At 41.2% G+C, this 21,859-nt stretch overlaps 1 protein-coding gene across 2 annotated transcripts; it reads right to left on the reverse strand.

The window, feature by feature from the left end:
- Positions 1-154: 154 nt before the first annotated feature.
- inppl1a (inositol polyphosphate phosphatase-like 1a) lies at positions 155-20,981 on the reverse strand. Of its 2 annotated transcripts, XM_068585058.1 has the most exons (28): positions 20,473-20,981; positions 14,358-14,421; positions 13,349-13,496; positions 13,180-13,261; positions 11,783-11,929; positions 11,328-11,418; positions 10,045-10,134; positions 9,351-9,449; positions 8,006-8,156; positions 7,188-7,294; positions 6,687-6,789; positions 6,291-6,487; positions 6,032-6,149; positions 5,531-5,627; positions 5,222-5,360; positions 5,040-5,139; positions 4,454-4,542; positions 4,275-4,356; positions 4,043-4,132; positions 3,422-3,535; positions 2,886-3,062; positions 2,607-2,762; positions 2,289-2,373; positions 1,721-1,807; positions 1,377-1,527; positions 741-1,133; positions 435-568; positions 155-283 (listed from the first exon to the last, which is right to left on the reverse strand). In XM_068585058.1, the coding sequence occupies exons 1-28, from the start codon at positions 20,652-20,654 to the stop codon at positions 169-171; spliced, it is 3,588 nt and encodes a 1,195-aa protein (XP_068441159.1). In that variant the 5' UTR covers positions 20,655-20,981; the 3' UTR covers positions 155-168. The 2 variants fall into 2 exon arrangements, with proteins under 2 accessions (XP_068441159.1, XP_068441158.1); XM_068585057.1 differs by having other exon boundaries at positions 741-1,527.
- Positions 20,982-21,859: the final 878 nt, after the last annotated feature.

Raw genomic sequence — 21,859 nt, forward strand, 5'->3', positions numbered from 1 at the left:
GTGTTTTTTTAAAGAACAAATGGGAGTGCAATTTCTCTCCGAAGGCACAGTTTGGCATCAATTGGCACGTTCCAGCTCAGATCAGTTCAGTTCAGCTGAGATTTGGCCTCTTGGGACCTGGTGTGGTACCAGGCCGTGTTGGACCAGTCATTGACCAGTTTAAAGAGTTTATTTCTGCTGCTGCTGCTGCTGCTGCTGCTGCTGCTTCAGGCTCTCCAGCAGGATTTGCTTGTGAGCGGGGTCGAGCACTCCCGCCTCTTCCAGGTCTTCCTCAGTAATATCACTGAAAAAAAACAACAATTATTATAATTTAAAAACAATGATTTAATTAAAAGAATAATGTTGGAGATGAGAGTAGAGAGGATTAAGAGCTACATCTTTTATTTTGCACCAGAACATGAGTCAAGGGTCTTAATGGGTGTGAGGGTATGTACCTGAGGAACTCCAGGTCGTCCCAGCCATTGTGTAGAAGGCCCTGCTCATATCTCTCCAGTCCCAGTCTCTGCAGCCACTCCGCCACCGATGACTCCCCAACAGACAAAGATGAACTACTGCTGCCCCAAAGTGCCTGTGCAGGAGAAATGAAACACAGGATCAGCTAAAAACTGTTGTATAAACAGAGCAGCTCGTCACCACACTCACACGCCTGAAAAAAGAAATACCCAAACAACCCACAACTTCACTAAATGCCAAAGTATTACATTTCTCCTTTTGAGTGTTAATTTAAATTGACTGCTCACCTCCTCAGGCATGTCCTCTGCAATACTCTCTGTGATGGCATTTCTGGGCGGGAATGTGCGGCAGGCGTCCAGACCTAAACCCATCGGCTGCCCTCTATGAGGCGGCGGTGCAGACGGAGCGCGTGGAGGCTGCCCAGAAAACTCGCTCTCACTCAGCGTCTTTGCCATCTGGAGCACAGAACACGACTGGTCGTCCAACGCCCCTGGTCCTCCTCCTCCTCCCCCTCCTCCCATTCCTCCTCCTCCTCCTCCTCCTCCTCCTCCTCGTCTAAAACCCTCTCCGAGGGCGGGTGGAGCAGCAGGACTGGCTGCTGGGATCCTGACCTCAGCTAGGTCTGGGTAAAGAGGGCGAGGTTTGGAGAAGGGTGCTTCTACAACCATCTCCAGGGCTCCCTTAGGGAGAGGAGGAGGGGGGAAGTCAGGAGGAGGTCGATTCAGTGTGCTTGCAACTGTTGCTCCAACAACACCCCCTTGCGCTCCTGCCACACAAACGCCTCCATCGTCCTCTGAGGAGCCCTCCTCGCTAATAGCGCGGACCGGGTGCCCCATCATGGTCCTCCGTGGGTGTGAGGGTCCTGAGGCAACATAGGATGGTTTGGTTCGAGCTCCAGCTGAGGGAGGAGGGGCTTTAGCTACCTGGGGGTTTGGCGATGTAGGAGACGGAAGAAGCTCAGGCGAAAGAGCAGCTGCCGACTGATTGGGAACGCCCTCCAGGATGTAGTAAGCAGGATTATTGTAGCTGTTTTTGCAGATGGCTGGATCACTGTCTGGTGCCTCCTGTTTAGGCCTTTAAAAAATACACAGAAAGAACATAGCTTGCCTTTTATGTTTCAAGGTTTTCACTTGATGTTGTATCAAAAATCCTATGTCGATATTTCGAAATAAAAAAATGTATCAAAGCGGTTGGATCTTTTGTGTGGTTATCTTGAATATGTGTATTTGCCGGTCAGTGTGTATAACCCATTTTAATGGGGCGTTACCTTGCAGTAGTTTCCTCCTTGATGTTCCTTTCTCCCTCCTCACTCACTTTTCCCAGCTCTCCAAGTTGTTTACGAACTACAGATGGCCTGCACAGAGAGAACATCATACACAGTCAGCTGGTGTGAGACTCACAGGGAGGATTCATCAGGACTCAGAAAGGTCTTTTTATGTACATTCCAAGTAAAAAGTGCACACAATCAAATTCAATGAAAGGTCAAATGTGGAGTCCCAACATTTCAACAGGCAAATGACCAACATCATCAATTATTTGTTTTCATTCCAACGTTGTGATTATTTCCTAAATGCAACATGCAGATATTATTTTAGATGTATTCAATTGAATAAAGATGTACTAACAGACAAAATACTTTTGTAAACAATACTCCAGAAAAAAATGATCTCTACATTAGTCTACAATTGTTTTTCTTTTCATTTTAAGTTGAATCATGCCAATATACTATACAATGTGGTGTATCGAATAATCTCATCTGAAAGATGTGTACAAATGTTATGAAAATATTCTACTTTTAGCATATTATAAAAACTAAAGAAGTAGAGTGTACTGACTTGACGTATTCATGTCCCACTCTGGATACCAAAGTGGATTTCCCTTTAGGTCCACCCGTCTCATCCTTGTCCACACTGATCCACTCTGAAATACAACCATAAAAACAGCAGTTTACATACTGCGTCATTTGATAAATTCACACCAGCAAAGTCTTGAAGCTTAAAAGTCCTGTAATATGTCTCAACTGCTTCAGTTAGATCTTTCCTCTTATCTGGATAGGTTTACCGATTCCTTTTAATTGGTGTCTGTTGAAGTTTCTAGTGTGTCTGCAGAATACAACAGACTATGAGCATTCATTTACATCTACAGAGCATTACCGTAGAGTCTCTCCCTGGTTCCCATTCTTTCAGAAGGCACTCTGACCCGCATGGACCCTCTGATATTTCCTGTTTCCTCGCCACGATGGGACAGGTAGGTATGGAACTGCTGTGATGTGCTGCCAATCATAGACTTCAGAGCCAACACACACTCTCCTAGCAGGGAAACACACACACACACACACAACCACACACACGCACACATGTTTGTTTGTCAGACTAAAAGTCCACTTTAAGACTTACACAGCCTCATCACAAACATAAACACTCTCTTCATACCGTAGGACTCGTATCCATCCAGTGATTTCACTGTCAGCAGCAGATGTTGGTCCTGCAGGTACTCGATCTCTGAGAGAAGAGGTTTGAGCGTCGTCAGCTGCTTGTTGGACCAGCCTACACGCAGGAAGTTGACGTTGTCGCTGCTCTGACTGTCGTTCTCGTAACTCTTCTTAAACTCTACAGGTGAGAGAGAGACAGAGAAATGCAGGGAATTGGGGACGGGAGAGAGGACAAAAGGAACAAGGTTGGAAGGAGGAGTGGGAAGGAGAGAAGGAAAATGTTTCTATCGCATTTCATTTAAAAAAGTACGTGGCGGACAAAAGGTGGGGATGCAGCGCAGGTCAAAAATGGATTCAAGCTTGAAGGTATACTGACTGCCTGAGAAAGGGCGGGAGGGAGTGGGATACGAAAAGAAGAAACAGATGGAATTTTTATTACATCTACTAGGTGTTACAGAAACCATGTCTGTATTGTAACTCCCCGGTGGGTTTTTGTCAGCGTGAGATGCTGCAAAGGTGCAAGCCAGTTCTTCTCACCTTCCAGACACGTGGAGTAGAATTCGATGAAAAACTTGGTTCTGCTCGCCGTCTTCACAATGGCCTCAATGCTCTCAAACTCAATGTAGGCCTGCTCTGAAGACTTTGGCAGACCTAGAGAGAAACAGGTGACCAGGAGGGAGGAAGACCGGGGAGACCTTAGTAGGTGGCGCAGAATAGTGTTTTCAGAGGATAAGAACAGATTTAGTAATTTACTTGTAAATGTGACATTTTGTTAATTTAAAAGAAAAACCCCGGTGAGACAGAAACCAGACCATGAATGTGACACGATTAAATATTATGCACTTAATAACTGGCATTCAGTTGCATTAGTTAACTTAAAACAGAAGCTGTAATGCTACGCAGTATAAATGAGAATGAGCCACAGGGTGCTGCATTGTTCCCTCTTCTGTTTAGCTCAACTCATTTCCTCTTTCTGGTCTCTGTTCAGCCCATTGACCAGACTACAGACACAAAAGCTGTCCCGATTTAAGCTGAAAAACTAACAAATCATCATGAAGTTCCTTAAAAAGCGCAAGAACGGAAGTGAAAAAAAAGATGGACAGATAGCAAAACTAAACAGAGGAAACTAAACAAGGATTTGACTCAATTTACTAGTACCTTTTTTGGAGACAAACTGGGAGGTCACCCCCACCTCGAAGGTAGCAAACACAGGGGAATGATCACTGGTCACTATATCATCTGTACAGCCTGACAAACAAAACAACATATTAGTCTAGGTTTTACAATGTTTAGGTGAAATTACACTACACCCAGTGGCTAAAATTGCGCCAAAACCCCCCCACAGAATTTAAACAAATGTATGAATGATTCTTTTTGCTGATAGTCTCACCATAGGAGTTACAGACAATGTGTGTTTCTGGGTATGACTTCCACAGGATCCTGTCACACCAGGATGGAACATTCGTCCTCATCTGGGACAGACAAGAACAGTAGAAGACACAGTCATCAGTTGTCAGAAATGACTTAGAAGACGTCTATCTGTGATGTTGTTTGAGTTAGTAAACATACCCCTGTGGCCTTCTGCTTCTGCCAGACATACGTGTCCCTGGAGCCACGTTCATAACGGTAGGTGGGTGGGAACGAGATTTCTTCCTCCCCTGCAAACAAGTAGACACACATGCTTTGATGTGAACTCCAAGCAGGTTGGTGGATATGTGCAACGCACAGAATGTTAAACATAAAACAAATCTAAAGAACACATTGATTTAAGAGGTTGATATGATTAAAGTATAATTCTAAAACAAAGGGGGTTTTACTGAGACGATAGACAGCTTCTGGCTCTTCCCTTGAATTTTGCAAAGTGTGACCCGACACCAGGTCCAAGTTATATTTACTGCATTTGTGCCACAGAAAGAAGACACCTTTTGTAGGCAGAGCTGACTGTAATATTACAGTATTTATGATACGCAGGGGCTGTGAGAGCAATTTTCAATATTAGCGGGTTGTATTTAAGTAAATCGCTGATAAAGTCAGTACAAGAAAACGTTCTCACAGTTTTTCACAATGGCATGAGGCTGAGAGACTTAGAAACTGATGTTGACTTGACCATTATACATAGGAAGAGGAAGTTTGGTAGAAACACAGGTATACTTACCAAAGCGTAGAAAGACTTTGTTCTTCTCTCTCTCTAGATTGAGCTGGTCCACCTTCAGCAGGGGCTCAAACTCCTTCCTGTTGATGTAGTTTAAAATTTCCTGCACACAAACACAAACGAGGTGTCATGCACATCTGCTGCACTCCATCATTCTGCGCATGTGAGTCTGTGTTCTGCTTCACCTGTATGTCCATATCCAGCCTGTAGTTGAGGTCTCCCAGCCAGAACAGGTGTGTGAAGCGCAGTGAGATGTCGAAGGAGCTCAGCTGTTTGTCTCCCAACGACAGCAGGCGGAGGATATCTAGGTAGTTCTGGTTCCTCCTGCAGGAGTCAAAGGTCACCGGTAATAAGAGCCGAATAAGTGAGTAATGTGTGTCATGAATGCAATGTTTTCTGACGCACTCTGAAAGTACATCAATCACAAAGTAAAACTGCAATGTAAAGACTATAAGATACAAGACCCTGGAATAAAATAGGTATAAAGTACATACCTGGCAATCTTCTCATTCCCTGATGTCAAATGACAGTTCACAAAGCCGAAAGAAGTCCCATTGAACATAAAGGACACGCCCACAGCTCCTTTGTTACCTTTAACAAACATTCAAAATAAATATATTACAGTTATTAACTGTAATTGATTAACGACAAGCATTATGTTATTAAACAAAAATAAAAATCCTGTTTAGAAAAAGATTCACATTAAAATGTTAAGACACACTGCTATGGGAATTTTTAGTTTGGGACAAATACATATTTAGTTTACTTTTCTTAAGTTTGTAGTTTAACTAAATGTTTTCTTCTTTTTGTGTGACCACAAGAGCTGCAGTAATAAAATCCTCAATAACTCCATTAACAGTCCCTTTGTTAACAAAAATTATAGTCAGTGTTTGAATGGTCTGCGCTTCCATTGTTCATATCTCCCTTTTATATTGTCACCACAAAAAGTGAAGCATGCGAAGAAGAATAAAGTCTCAACACAGTGCTGCTTTTACCCAGTGTGTTGGCGATGCCCGTCTTGACACTGGACATTCCCACGTGGCTGATCCGGTTCTCGTGTTCCGGTTTCACCAACACAGCAATTTTTATGTTCCACAGAGTTTGCACAGCAATCTACAACCAATGACAACAACAAAGAGTTGGGAACAAATTAGTCATTGTTTCTTTTCCAATTCAGTTGATGAGTTCAAACAACACCATAATTACAGAAAGTGACATCCAAACAAAATCTTTGTTTCTGCCTGCTTTCCTCACCGGTTTATAATCCAGTTCTGTCTGTTCTTTCAACATGGCACGTAGTGACTCCACCCACTCCCGATCACACACAGAGTTTTCTTGGCTTCCAAACACGTAAAGGTCATGGGGGATAGTGACCGTAATTTCGTCGAGAGTCTTCCCGAGGCCCCGACACAACACCCACGAGGCCTGGGACTTAGGCGCAGGCACTGAGCCTAGAGACATATGACCAAATTATGACATTATTTTCTTCTAAAATACTAATGTCAAGCCCTGAAAATACATACATTGTTATTGTTGAACACACTATATGAAAGTAAATTATAATTTAGTGTGTGTTGCTATTAACGTGGATCATGTTGAGAAGAAAAAAAAGTCAAAAGATATTAAGAATAATGTGTGTTTGTGTCTAACCCATATTCCAGGTGCCTATGAAGATAGAAATCATGTCTGGCTCGTCTTGGTTGGAATGTTTGTTCTTCATCAGCTGCAGCAGCTGGCAAAACGCCTCCCGCTTCTGAAAGACACACACATTAGTGAGTGGAAGTTGCCACAAAAGGGAACCTTGTTCTTAAGTAGAAGCACTTAAAAGCTGACTAACAGTCAGTGCGAGTAAATGCGCTTCAGTGGAAACTGAATCCATAGATGAGATTTGTGTGTGCGTCAGAGTACATACGAAGATAAAAGAGAGATACACCAGAATATGTTCTTGTTAGTTTGAAAATACATGTGTTGTATATTTTAATAATTGAGTAACTGAAAAGGACTTGCTTTCATATATCAACATAGTTCCATTAAAAGCAATGTATATGTGTGTGTGTGTGTGTGTGTGTGTGTGTGTGTGTGTGTGTGTGTGTGTGTGTGTGTGTGTGTGTGTGTGTGTGTGTGTGTGTGTGTGTGTGCGTGCGGGGAGACCTTGGCACTAGCAAAGATGAAGTCTTTCCTCTGGTTCTTTTCCTTCTCCTTCTCAAAAACAATGCCCAGTTTATTCTGCACCCGCTGAGACTTGATCAGCTGACGGACTGAGACAAACAAAGAGACGGACATACAGAGGACAGAAGGTCAAAGACAGGGGGAGAGTTAGGCCAGATGGAAAAGCAATATCAATAATACAAATTTAATAATAGATTGGCAGGTGAAAGTAAAGGAAGGAGAACAATGAAAAGGCATGACAAAGGAATTAGGCAAGGAAGAAAGTTGTTCATTTTGACATAAAATCATCAGATATTGTTCAACTGCATGTCTAACAGATACCATAACGAACATTATGTTATTACACTCTTGGATCCATAAATACATTGCATTTCTTGCTCAGAGACATTGAAACAGTTTTCATGGAGCAGTTAAAACTACAACATTAATCAGGGTTTTTCCAACAGTGTTTTGAAGCAGAGGAATTCTACTTTGGTAAAAATACAGACCACTACATCCAATAATGTCCGATATAATGAGTATACCCTTTGGACATACAACATTAACAAAAAGGGGGAAGAGTATAGGAGGTGCTGTTTCACACAAAAATGACCACATATGTAATGAATGTGGCCATTGTTCAGTCCGTTTAAAAAAACCCAATTGATCACAAGTTATGTCGCTATCTCGGTGTCTTTTTTTCTTCTTCCTCTATTGAACTGATTTCTGCTCATTCATTTTCTGGGGGAAATACTGAACTAATTACACAGTTGAGAAAATAGTGGGGACATTGTATATAGAGTGTTTGTGTAATTTCTTACTTTTGTCATGTGTGAAGGTGGTCCAGTCTTCTTGGCTGTCCTTCACCTTCTTCATCACTACCAGTCGTCCCCCCTCCACGTCCACAGACAGAGTGTACTTCTGACTCTTTCCTATCTTTGTCAGCTCTGCCAGGTAAACATCCAGCTTTACCTGAAGTGGATCACATCAGAAGAATGAAAAACACACACACTCATATAAACGGGAAGTAATTGTGGTGCATTAAAGTGTATGTATCCACATAAATCCCTGCTTGCCAGTCATGTGCAATGTTCATACCACCAGGGGTCTCCAAAATTAAAGTAGTAGACTCATCGACGGTCTCTCCCTGATATCTCACAGATATCGTACGGTTATCACAAATAAAACAAGCATGTTGTTTTGATAGCATTAACAGTGTTACTCATAAATCAGTTATACGCAGCCAGCTAGATTAGAAATCTGAAAACAAAAAGCAGGACTGTCGATGATCACTGACAATGTCCTGATTTTCTTAATTGTGATTTTAGATAACAGTTCACATATTTCTGTTCATCACATACCCATACTTATAATACGTATCATGTAAAGTCAAGATAGATTCTGTTTGAGAATCAGGTGCCACGCCTGAAATCTTTCTCCTCATCTTAACAACACTTCTGTTCCTGTGCAACAGGAAACTGCTGAAAAGGAGGTCACCACAGAGGATGCAGACTTGGCTGACAGCTAATTTTTTAAATCATCTACCTCTTCCTCCCTCTGTGTCACCCTTTACACCCCATTTTCCTCCTGATAATACTCACTCTTTACCATTACACCCCTAATATAAAGCTCTTTCTTATTATTCTGACTTTTTTCTCTATATACTCCTTAAAAAATAAAACAACCATAATTTTGTGACAAAATAGAAAAGAATAGACAAAACATCAGTTATACACATTCACTTGCAAACTCATTTTGCGTTGGCCGATTATACCGAAAGACACAAATACTATATACCATGACAAAACCACTGATGATGTCACAGGAAGTGCATTACACACATTCCTGTGGTCTCACATCAGCTTTGCTGACAAACTTCCTGCAGTGTGTTGAAAAATGTAATGTATGACTTCACACCCTGTTTTACTATAAATCACGTTCAGTCTGTCCTCTGTGAAACCAAACCACCAGTCCTCTATTATGACATTTCTTGAATAAAATCCGGAAGAGTTTTAGCACGGTATGAAAGAGCAAATTTAAGATTATGATTCAAATGTGCTTAATTAAACTGACAAAAGACTGGAATAGCGCTTGAATGTCCGAAAGGGGCAATTTGTCTTTGAAGCCATTGAGTATCTTAAAAAGTGTGTGCGTGCGTAGCCGAACCTCGAAGGCCTGCACAGGGATGGCTTTGCTGTGACGCATGGACAGAGGAGGAAGGGAGCATGGCGATGACAAACTCATGTCCTGGAGAGCTTTCAGAGCCTGAGGGGACAAAGAGAGAAAGGGAGAGCAACAACAATTAAAAGAGTAAACAGGGAGAAAAAAAATTAAAAAGAGAAATGAGAAAAACACAAATACAGAAACACAAGAGAAAAGACTTAAATAGAGACACTGTGTTTTTCAGCTTAAGTTGTGGTGTCAACAATGAAGCAGTTTCCCATGTTTTCTAAGAGGAGCAGAGACGGTGGAGTCAGTGACATCACACGAGTCAAGACATGTAGCCTGATTGCAACAAGGCCATTTCCTTCCCAAGCAGTATTAGCCCTTCCATACAAACAAAGTCTGGGTAGACATGGTGTCAAATATTAACATGGATGAGCTGGTCAAACGGTACTTCTAAATTAGATTAAAGCAAGAAGTTGAATAATATAATCCTGCCAGGCTCGACGACAAGGACTTCCGTGTTATGACCGACATGGTACCCCTCTCTATTTGCTTTCCAAGGAATCACACGTTATGCAAATACATTTTAAAAGGTCGTGACAACAAATTTACTGCTATGTTAAAAAATACGAGGGCGCAGAAGTGATCATGTGTGAAGGTGCGTGCGTACACATGACTGAATATGTGCGTGTACCTTCTTCTCTATGGAGGACAGCAGGTCTTTTAGAATTGCCAGCTTGGTCACAAGGTTTTCCAACTCCTGGTCTCCACCCTGATTCACCGACTGAAGGAGGAAAAAGTTACAACTATTAGAAACTCATATCCACCAAGCCGCTTGAAAACAAGAACTAAATGTGAATAAGACAAGAAAGGATGAGATTGGTTATGTTTAGCTGCCAAGATTAAAAAAATTTAAAAAATTGCACACTGAGATGATGCACTTCATAAAGACTAAAAAGGTGGAGCATGGCAAATACACCACAGACAGACATTTCCCGGCTTTGCAGTGTTGTACAAATTGTTCCTAAGGCTGTAGAACCAGTCTATCCATGTACGTATGAATCTAAATGTATTCAAACAGACTGACGTGTAAGCGTGTGCTTTATGAACTGATGCCAGCACAATGACACGCAGCACAATGGCATATCAAGCATTTTTAAGTGATGATGATTTAAAGACATACCAAAGCAATAAAAACAAGAATCATCATTAATGTTTTACACATAAGACATCCTCACATGCACATATCCTATTAAGACAAACACAAACTACTCCATGCGAGTATCCCATGCATTGTGTGTGTGTGTGTGTGTATATGTGACTACCTAATGCAACTACTATGTGTGTGTGTGTGTGTGTGTGTGGGTGTACACTATGTCCCACTATGTGTTAAAGCCATTAAGAGTCCTCTCTAATAACTCTCCCTGTTTTTTTCTGAATCTCAGCCACTAATTCTGGTTGACTGCTCTGTGTACAAGAAGCTTTGCCGGTGAGCGAGGTTGAAACAGAAGTATTGACATATTGCTCAAGATCATTGTGTCACATATTCCATCATTCGTGAAACTGAATTAACATGGGTGTGACACACATCACGTTTAATGTGAGTAATAACGGCTACGAATTACAACAAATGTTTATATTTTGAAAGAGAACAGAGAAGTGTCCATTTTGGAAGTTGGGGAACATGTTGGTGACAATCTGGATGCAGAAGATTAAAAGGAAGCAGTTCAAGAATGACTAACCATTAAAACTGTCTCACAGCTGGGATACGAATGCAAATAACTTTATTGTCATTAAACAATTGGGGTATTGCCCATGGATTGGTGGTGAGGGGGGTCTACATACATACTAACAAAAGTATTATAATGTATAGAAGGAATGCAGAATTGGGCTTAACTACTGCCAGAGTCCCGTTGTTGGAGGAAGCAGGATGACAGAGACAGGAATGCCCGACAAAGAGTCAAGAGATGCACATACCTGTTGGATCATCTTGGAGACCATGAAAGCACTCTGCTGATCAAAAACTTTAGACAAGATCTCCAGACCTGACAGAACCTTATCCACCTCCCTATTTGGGAAAACAGAAAGAGATTTTTACTTTTCCTTTAGACATGTCTAGAAGAAATCAGATTGTTACTAGATTAGCACAATACAATACAAACGATTAATAACAACACATGATTGAGTACAATTTGTTACATGTATTTAATCCAAGTTTATTTTCTCTGCAATGTTTGAATGTGCAACATGTGTCACTGTGACCAAAACAAGAGATGAGTCAATGCAGGCAGCTCTGCGGGCAGTGCATTTTTATGATTTAGTGACAAGTACAGACAGTATATTAAAGAATGGCTTTGTGTAGCGCATGCATTGACAAATGTGTGTCTGTGGAATATGTGTCATCTACAGATATCCTGGAACGTCCTTCTTACCCATTTAGTCGTTTGCAGGAGGCCACTAGTGTCTTGTTGAGGTGAGGCAGGGAGCCGGCTCCCTGTTTGACTGCCTCGAGGTCCAGAGCATAGCTGCCCTTCAGGTACTCGTGGGAGATGGTGCTGAGGCCATTCGCTGCTGGAGCACTAAAACAAATTCAAATAAAAGAGTATTTATAATCCATCCTCACCACATGCACATTCTCGCTGTATTGTTAGTTATGCTATTACTACCATGAACTTTTAACTTTTCAGCTGATATGAGTATCAAATTTGCAGGTAAATCCCATCCATTGTATCAGAAAACAGAACTGTCAGGAATTTCAGAGTAGCCATATCTGTGTGAGTTTGTGAGCACTGCGGCTGTGCAGTCAGGACTTTTAGAATCACACACTTCCTCTTCGACAGAATGCTGACTCCCACAGACTCACAAACTTCTGCAACTTAAACTTTGTTCATGATTACAATCCTTTGTTATAGTCCAGACTGTAGCCTCCGAGTAAACGAAGTAAACTTTCTTGCACTTTATATTTAACATGCTGCGAACCAGAAGACGGTTAAAAGTGAAATGGAAAAAGTGATGTCTTGTTCATTCACGGTCTCTGATCAATTTTTGCACTCATTTATGAACATTTAACTTGAATTTATTGAATCATACGTGGAAAATGAGGACAACTTCAACTGAAAGGAGGATAAGGCTTCGTTGATTTCACCTACAATTGAAACTGTAACAAAATTCATTAAAACACACTACTTTATGGTACTTTCTCTTTTAGAAAATTCTACCAGCGGTTACTTAGTTAGATCCTGTAAACACTTTTAACTGCAACTGAAGTATCTGAATGGTTCACCACATAATTCACTTTACTATAGTCTGAATGAGGGCTTTAATCTTTATTCATTAATATACACTGATCTGAGCAACACACACAAACACTTCATCAAAGCTGTGCATTATCTGTGACCAACGCGGTTTTAAACAGGATGTGGGTTTCTTAAAAAAGGGAACAAGGGGAAGAGCGGAGGTTATCATTTAATTAATGATTGTGTATGTGTCTTCTCATCAACATGTGAATGTTTGTTGTGTTTGATATTGAACAATGTTTATTGGATGTTGTGTGCTTCTGTCATGCAACAGAAACAGTGACAGTGAATAAGAATATCTGTGTTTGGTCATATAATCTCTGATACTTCTTCATACTATTTTCATGAGTGGAGCAGACATAATTGTATGCACAGTGAAGCAACATCCTGCCTGTGTGTGTGTGTGTGTGTGTGTAGTACATGGTAAACATATTGTTAAGAAGCTCTGCAAGTGGTTTGTGATTTGATTATCAGCACTTATATATTGATATTGTCAACTGGACACAAAGAGAGTTCTTTAATGGACGTTGTACCTGTCTGTTGGCGTGTCTGGTCCAGGGGGAGTATAGGTGGAGGCAGAGCGAGGGGGTAAGGGTGGCTTCTCATCCTCCCCATCTACCAATCACAGAAAATGAGAGTTAACATGTGCCAAAAGGATGTGCAAGTGATATGCAAGTGTGCTTGTACGGGCTCTGGCGAAACCTGAATAGTCCCTGTCATCGCTGAAAGCTGTTTCCTCTCGGTCCACATGGTAAAGCAGGGTGGTGACCAGACCCTGGCTGGGCTGCAGGTACAACGACACCAACTCTGGTAATGTCTTAAACCGCTTAGGCTGCACTCCCTGAGATGTCTGAGAGGAAATGAGGGGGAGGACATTCAAGAAGGGGTACACCAAGAGAAGAGAACTAGAGTTAATGTCTACATGGTATGAACAGAACAATAGCATCCAAACTCCTTGGCCACAAGTCGTAATATTATTGAAATCTCTGGTGGCCCCTATTGTTCCACATGTAATGTTGTGTAAGCAAATATGACCCAGTGGTCTAAATATAATTCAAACCAGGAAGAACTGTTTTGGTAAACATTGCTCCAAAACATACTTAGTTCCAGGATGCAAAATTAGACTTTTATATTCTCTTTAACGTCACAGTCAAGGCCCCAAAATCATACAGCAGGGACACAGATGTCTGTGATGTGACCACACGAGTAGTCTGAAGTGTGTGTGTGTATATGTGTCTGTAGGAGAGAGAGGCAGGGCATGCATGTGGCTGGTGGTAGTGGGGACGTCACAGCTGTTGGGCACAACACACAAAGAGGCTGCTGTTAGTGTGTGTGTGTGAGTGTGTGTGTGTGTGTGTGTGAGTGTGTGAGTGTGTGAGTGTGTGTGAGTGTGTGTGTGTGTGTGTGTGAGTGTGAGTGTGAGTGTGTGTGTGTGTGTGTGTGTGTGTGTGTGTGAGAGAGAAGAGAAGAGAGAGAGAGAGAGAGAGAGCGAGACAACAAAAGCATCTCTGCCTGCCAGCTGCTACTGAAGCAAATACAGTTTTTGCTGCATATGCGCACGCACACACACGCACACACACACGCACACGCACACACACACACACACACACACACACACTTGACCTCAGTGGAGTGAGTGAGTGAGTGAGCGTGTGTGTGTGTGTGTGCGCATCCGTGCATGTATGTATGTATGTGCGTGTTTTTTCTGTACCTGCACAGCGAGAAATCCTTCATCGTCTGGGAGGATTCTGTATGTGTGGACATGTTTCTGAAACCTACAGAGAAAGAAAAACAAAAAGGAGGAAGGAATGAGAGTCAAAACGGAGCAAACAACAACGGAAGAAATGAGAGAAAAAGAAGAGACAATTTTTCGACTAGAATTTAATCAAAAATAAAAAAAATGCTCACGCTTTGACATGCGTACATACTCTCTTGTATTTGACCTTAGTGAATGAGAAAGGGGGGTGGGGGGTTATGGATGTATAAGAGTGAAGGGGGTTTAAACGATGTAGAGAGCTTCAACCTGTTGCTGTCCGTCACAGCTGTGAGTGGGCTTTATCCTTACAGTAGTGTAATGCAGTACAGCGAATGAGAGTTGAACAAAGCTTTTAAACAATGTATCTTTATAGTGATGGTACAAAATAAAGACACAATAAAAACAGTATAACTTGTGAGCTATGAAGGACACAGATTATTAATTTTTAAGTATTTTTTTTTAATCCCTCACAGAATGCGTGGCGTTTCTTTCAGTCCACAACTGTGTATCAAACCTCTGAATCTGAGTTACACGTTTTATTGAACCACAAGGCTCTTATTTCTTTTTACCAATTGCAGTTTCATGCTCTGACGTTGTTACTGCACAGCCGTGACTACAACGCCTGCAGCTACGAGCTGGAGTTTAATGATTTTCATGTCCGCACTTTGTGTCTGCTCAGTAGACCGGACACAAAATGTTCAATTTGCCAGGCAGATGTTGTGGTTAATGTCTGTTGATGTGTATACTGGATGCATGTGCAATCTGTTTGAATGTGTAGGTGTAAGCACGGCAGCCTATGCAAAACACTCAATGTTTTAACTGCTGCATTGCTTTTACTGTGCTTATTTACAGTATGTGTCTGTATATACACTGTATAAACTGAGGAAGGGATACATTCATCATGACCTGACCCCTCATCTGCTTTCCGGTACTTCCAGGTCAGTGTACCACAACTAAACACTCTACTAAAACATGGATTGAATTTCAACGTACAACTGAAGTACCTTCATAAAAAAGCGAGGCCAGTTTATGTTGGATTTGAGCAAAAGTTTCACATATATTAGAACCTTTTTAAATTGCTGATTTTTCTCATGACCGACACAGTGACATAGCATAAACCTGCTTTTGTTGTTTGATGGGTCAACACATCAAACCGGTTTTCTCAACCTTGAGCCTAACCAGGGATCAACACGAATCTGATGATTAGGTGAGTTCTGAATATCCCCAGCAGCCTATTAGATCATGTATTAACCGTTTTGGGAGATAGGACAGAGAGTTTGACATGGCACAAAATTATGTAATTTAAAACTGTTTCCAGTACATCCGGGAATGAATTAGGAAGCGTTTAAAAATTGCACTCACTGTGTTTTAACCTTTGGACTATTTCCATACTGAGGACAATTGTGTTTTTACAAGCCGCTTATCGTCAATTCCTGCTGTAGATGCTCAGATTTGTATGTCTTTTTTGGGGGGTATTCTTGCCTTTATCTGCCAGCACACAGAAAGAGAGAGGGAGGGGAGGAGCTGGCATAGATTTGAATCCACAGCGTCAGAGTTAAATGATTTAGGATTTAGCCAGCTAAACTATCAGAAGGAAAGTGAGATCACATTTATCAGATAGTTGCCAAAAATAGCTCCATAGATCATGCCTCCAGCAGTTGCTCCCACTAACGGTATACATTTGATAAATATATGTTCCTTCCTTTCAAGGCCCAGCAGTAAACAGTCAGTGCGATGAACTGCTCCTATTGTCAGTCTGGCCTCTGAAACCATATCCCACAATTAATCCTGTGATATTATAAAACACAATGCATTGTGGCTCCAGTGGCACAGAATCTATGCACAGGAGTCCCTGCAGTGTACAGTAGAGTGTTTGTGTGCGTTTGTTTTCCTGTTGGCAGCTGACGCGATTTTCTGCAACTCTGTGGAGTAAATACTATTGTTTCAGGAGCAGCAAAGCTACAACAGTGAGAGGGAGGTGGAGAAAGAGAGAGAGGTTCATTATGGAATGGACACGGACCCAAAGCATACAATGTGTGTGTGTGTTGTGTGTGTATGTGTGTGTTGTCAACAATAGACGCGGTTAAGGATAATGGCTGCTCCACTGAGTCCCCACTTTGCCCTGTTGGCTTAAAGTTCCACCGCTTCCTCTGTTCTTCTTCTTCATTTTCAACCTTGAGTGCAGCAGGTCAGGTTAGTCCTGTCCCGCCCACCCTCCCACTGTGAACTGTATGCCAATCAACACACTCCATTGACTGGTTCAAATAATTTGCAAAGATTTGCTATATTATTCTCACACTACTTATCCTTCAAAAAGGTAACCTGTATTTTAATGATCTAACCTAGGGGTGTCAAACATACGGCCCGCAGAGCAAAATTAGCAGAGCTGGGATTAAAACCTCTGATCCTCTGCTCATAAGACAGACATGCAAACCATTGATCCACAGTCGCAATTGATGGGAGCACTGATATTATTGTGTTAGAAGTCGTTAAACATGGATCACGTCATGAAAGTGGCGCCACAAACGTGTCACAAAGCGAGGGAATCTACAGAGGAGAGCCCAGGCAGATAAACAGAGGCCTGATGTCTGAATTTTTGGTCTTGTTGAAACACCTTAAAATAGAGTTCATCATCTAAAAACCTTCACCAAAGATTTAAACATAGAGAAACGTTGTCGTTACTTATGCGTTATTATGCTGTGATTTTTCTGGTCCGGCCCAGCAAGGTTGAGTTCCAGAAGGATATTTAGCATTAAATTATGACGGTTAGGATGAGGATGCGTAAAATGGGCTTCACATTTAGATCACAATTCAAATCTTCTTCACATTTATAATATGATCACTGAAAAGAAATTTAAGGAACGTTTGAAAGGAAGAACTGTAAGAAGTACGATAAAAATATATAAAGAAATGGTTTACCTTAAAAATTGCAATCAAGAGAAATTCCTTAGTTAGAAGGCTGTTTTTATTTTAGAATTTACTATTTATTCACACTGTGAGTGGATGATAAAGCTCACTCATATTTTATTTAAGAAACATCATCTGCTCTGAAGAACTTACATAAACTTCCGTTGCACACAACTACTGAACACACACAGTAAGCTGGTCAAAGAGGTAATTTTCTGCAAAATCTACAAATTCCACAGACTTAAATGACACTAGAAGGAAGTGAAAGGCAAAGGCTGAAAGACAAACTGGCCCAGGAGTCAGTACTAGTGATGGTACAGATTCTTTAAAATCACCGGCACAAACTCTCTTCCTACTAGTCTATTCTCAGACAGCAGCAGAATGGAAACACTTCCAAAACACACTTGTCTTCTTGAATCCCTCAAAAGGGAAGTACAAATATATGTGTGTGTGTGTGTGTGTGTGTGTGTGTGTGTGTCTGTGTGTGTGTCTGTGTGTGTGTGCATGTTCAGGTAAAAAGAAACATCTTGGCATGCTTGTATCAACGAAAAAAAAAGGTCACCTGATTCAAGCAGTTAAAATGAGCTTGTTTCATAGGACTGTAGACTTGGTCTGAAACCCTACAAAAGTTATAATAGTATAATTATTTCGGCTTGAAAAATATATTGCGTCGCTTCACAAGTACAACTTATTCATTTACAAATACATTTACCGGGGAAGCCGACCAGATCATTTGACTTGTTTTTTGCTTTAGACGGTTAGGAAAGATAAAGCATTATGTGACAACAGACATGTTTGGGATACACCGTTACCGAGAGCAATATTGGGCCAGTACTGACTCGAATAGCTGGATCAGATATTAGTGACAATCAATTCAATCCAATTTTAAGTGTATATACTATATACACACATTGTGTGTTGCTGCATTAAAAAAGTTTACACTTCAACTGCAATTCCAGTTCATTTTAAAGACTTTTGTATTTAAATTACTTGGTGTATAATGGATTATTTAGTCAATAAATATCACAGTGAGGCATGCCGCTTATTAATTAAACACTGGTATCGGATCTGTACAGAGACTGAAAAAGTCAGATCTGTACATCCCTACATATGATTTTTAATCCTGAGCCTCCAAAATGACACACAATGAGTCATTACTAAAAATGGAGAGCCATTCAGTCGTCTGAAAGCAGTTATGGGGATTCAGACTGTACTTCCTGGAAATGCTGTTTTACTCAGTAATGCCAACACAAGTTCACAAGTATGAGTCGAATGCTTGACCATAACATTGTTTCCTATATGGCTTCAGGGGTTGATACTGAGTCGTCACAATTATCAAAGATGTAATTTATGAAAGTAGACAACTTTTTTCTGTCATAAATATCTAATAACACTAGTGCACATAATCTGTGACAATCGGGTAATACTTTTGCAATGGTATTTTACCGGGGGGTTTTTTGTATGTAGAAGCAATACTTGTTGGTAAAAGGCAGTAACATTGTTTTCTCAAGCAAAGTTTGACAAAAGCCTGTCCATAACAAATTGTAGGTATCATGAAAGAAACTTTCTCAGATGAAATAAAGTCCATGATGTAAATGATGCAAATGTGAAAGGTAAACAGGGAGCGGTGGCAGCGGAAATAAATCCGGAAATGGATGATGCATAGGTGTTAAGAATGTTGTTGGTCAAAGAATGACCTGCTGAATTATTATGGATCCAGCAAAGAGTGGACAATGTATATTCAGCACAATCATTTATTTTAAACCAGTGGCCAGAAATGAGATGCGGGCTTATTTAATCTGGGTTCTCATATAACAAGAGGAGTAATGTATTGACATGAGAGCGACCATACTATTTGTTGAGGTCAGTTGCAATATAACAAATGATGTATTTTAGTGTCATCAACTACAAAGGATGGTAGTCAAAACACACGGTGTGTACGGCTGCTGCTTGTATGCATGTATATAAACACACAATGAGCATTGGGGTAAAATATCCGATAGGGGATGTAGGTCGAATCAATGTCAGAGTACCATGTCACATGGCATAGGGCTTTTTATGTCCTGCATCTGCACAGTTAGTGGTCTTTGCATTTGTTTTACTTGTGGTAGGCAGGGGGTAAACATGCAAGTCAGTTTGGCCATTTGCAAGTTAAACATCTCTTTTCCACACTTCATTTAACTTGCCTGAGTCACTGTCAAGTGTACACAATGGCAGTGTTGTCTGTGTATTAAAGCTTGATCCACTGCTGTCAGGTGTGCAGAGTACGGGTACAGTTTATTTGACTCAAGTCAGCAAGTGGTGGTTTTGTATGTTGTTTGGAGGTGGTTGATGGAAAAATCTACATTGTGTAAATGAGGGTGGGCGATTCATCACTTCCGACTCCAACAGACTCCATCTAAAAAGCCCTGGTATACAGGTACAATTAGTCATTTTACTTTGCTGAATATATGTATATATATATATATGTATGTATATATATATATATATATATATATATATATATATATATATATATATATATATATATATATATGAATGACAGTATGTGTAACTACTTAGCAGAGCCAGCTGCTTCACTACTGCACTGATCTTATATGAGCCTTAAATTAAAACAGCAGTAAGGCTTCACCAGCCCTACTGTAACTTATATTTACCTTCACCACCATCCAGTTTCTGTGCCCTGTAAAAACGGCGCTGCAGGCGACCACATCAGACACAAGACAGACAGGGACAGCCCTAAAGTTGTGTGCCATGCTGGAGTTTCACTGCTGGGCAGACCGTCTCTCCCTGCCACTAACTGACTTCAGGGAGAAAGTAAACAAATGTGTTTGGCTGAAACCTCGATGCACAAGAGCTTACGCCGACTTCAACTCGTGTTACAATTTGATCCAACGATGCAAGGAGGTTTATGTGCAACTTTAATAAAGAAAAAGATCGTGTTGCTTCGACAGAGTAACAACAGACGAGGCACAGTGACTTAAACACAACACAAACTAGATCCGATGAAGGTAGCTAGCTTAAATACTAACTTAAACTTTAAACTAACACGTTGGCAAGACTACCAACTCCCCCCGACTCTCCCTGCACGAGGCCCCACACAAACACACACACAATTTAGGAGTTCCTACAAGCGTATCTTTTCTGCGACAGAGATACTTACAGTACACACAAAGCGTAAGCCCCGTTGACACTTTCGCTGTCCCGCACCAGGAAGCTGCCGTCTCTCCCTGCCCGTGCCAGCAGCTCCTCGGCCGCCGCTCGACTCAGGTCCCGGTGATACCACATCGGCGGCGCGGGCCCCAACGGTGAAACCCCACCACCACCACCGCCACCCCCGGCCATGGCCACAGCCCTTCAAACCAGGTTCAACTCGAGCTGCTTCCAGACTTCTCCGACAGACCTCCCAGCCCTTTTTCTCTCCAGACTAGAAAAGTAGTCCAGAGCCAGTTGAGAGCGAAAAGTAGCGTGAACGTTATTCCGACAACAAAAAAAGGCTGGAAGGCGCAAAAGAGCCAACGGACGGGGCTAAAAGTCGTACATTTGTCAAATTACACTATTTGCGCTTTCCTCAGTTTGTGAAAGACTTCTCTTTCGCTTCCCAGTCCCACGGAAATCAGAGTATGTAAATCCACACTGGAGACCGGGGAGCAGTTGCGGGGACGACCCGCTTCAGACTAATATGTTACAGACATACAACACTTCCGGTAGGATTTTCGAAATAAAACAGGATTTCGACGACTTTACATTGAGACACTTTATTTCGTGAGCAAAGTCACTCACACTGTGTTTCCGGTTAGGTCTATGTCAAACCAGCTTGACAGAAATGTCTGGAAGGGATTGATGGGATGGGAATAGAGGGACATTCGGATGAGTAAAGATAGGACTAAAAGAGAGATGGAGAGAAGTAAAGGGATGACCTAGTGAGAAAGAAAAGTGTCGGAAAGTGTTTACGTTTACTCATCCATTGTACAGTTATGATATATTTGTGTACAGCTGTACGCGTCTACTCAACTACCTTCAAAAACAAATAATTGAAGTATTGTATTACTGCACTATAAATTAAATGCAGTGCTATGTTTCTGATAGACTTAACTACCCAACAGTGTATAAAGAAGTTAGTGACATAAAAGTGTCATCTTGATCCACTTCCACATTAAAATGCTTTATATACATCAACACATCTTACTATGATAATAATACAATAGTGTAATGTCTAATACTATAACTAGTTAAAAGGATAAAAGGAGGCATGGCTTATTCTAAGTAACTTAAACTTTAAGTTAATTTTTCTCCTAATAAAGTTCCATTTGGCTTTCCTCTTTAAATATCAATGTAACCTGCAGCCGCAGAGGAGACCAGCCTGCTGTAGTTACTCAAGCTACAATCCAGTGATACAAACCATTTCTTTTCCAGCCCACACACACCCTACAGGTATAACTGTCCACTTCAGGGCCAGACTGGAAATACAGGGAAAAAAGCCAACGCAATATTTAGAGATTTTACTCATTATAGTTGCCCGCAAAAAGTCTGACTCCTAAAATGTGGTA

Source organism: Clinocottus analis, unplaced genomic scaffold (assembly GCF_023055335.1).
Source record: "Clinocottus analis isolate CAN_PGR_092001 unplaced genomic scaffold, fCliAna1.0.p SCAF_2, whole genome shotgun sequence".
NCBI classification, from domain to species: domain Eukaryota; kingdom Metazoa; phylum Chordata; class Actinopteri; order Perciformes; family Cottidae; genus Clinocottus; species Clinocottus analis.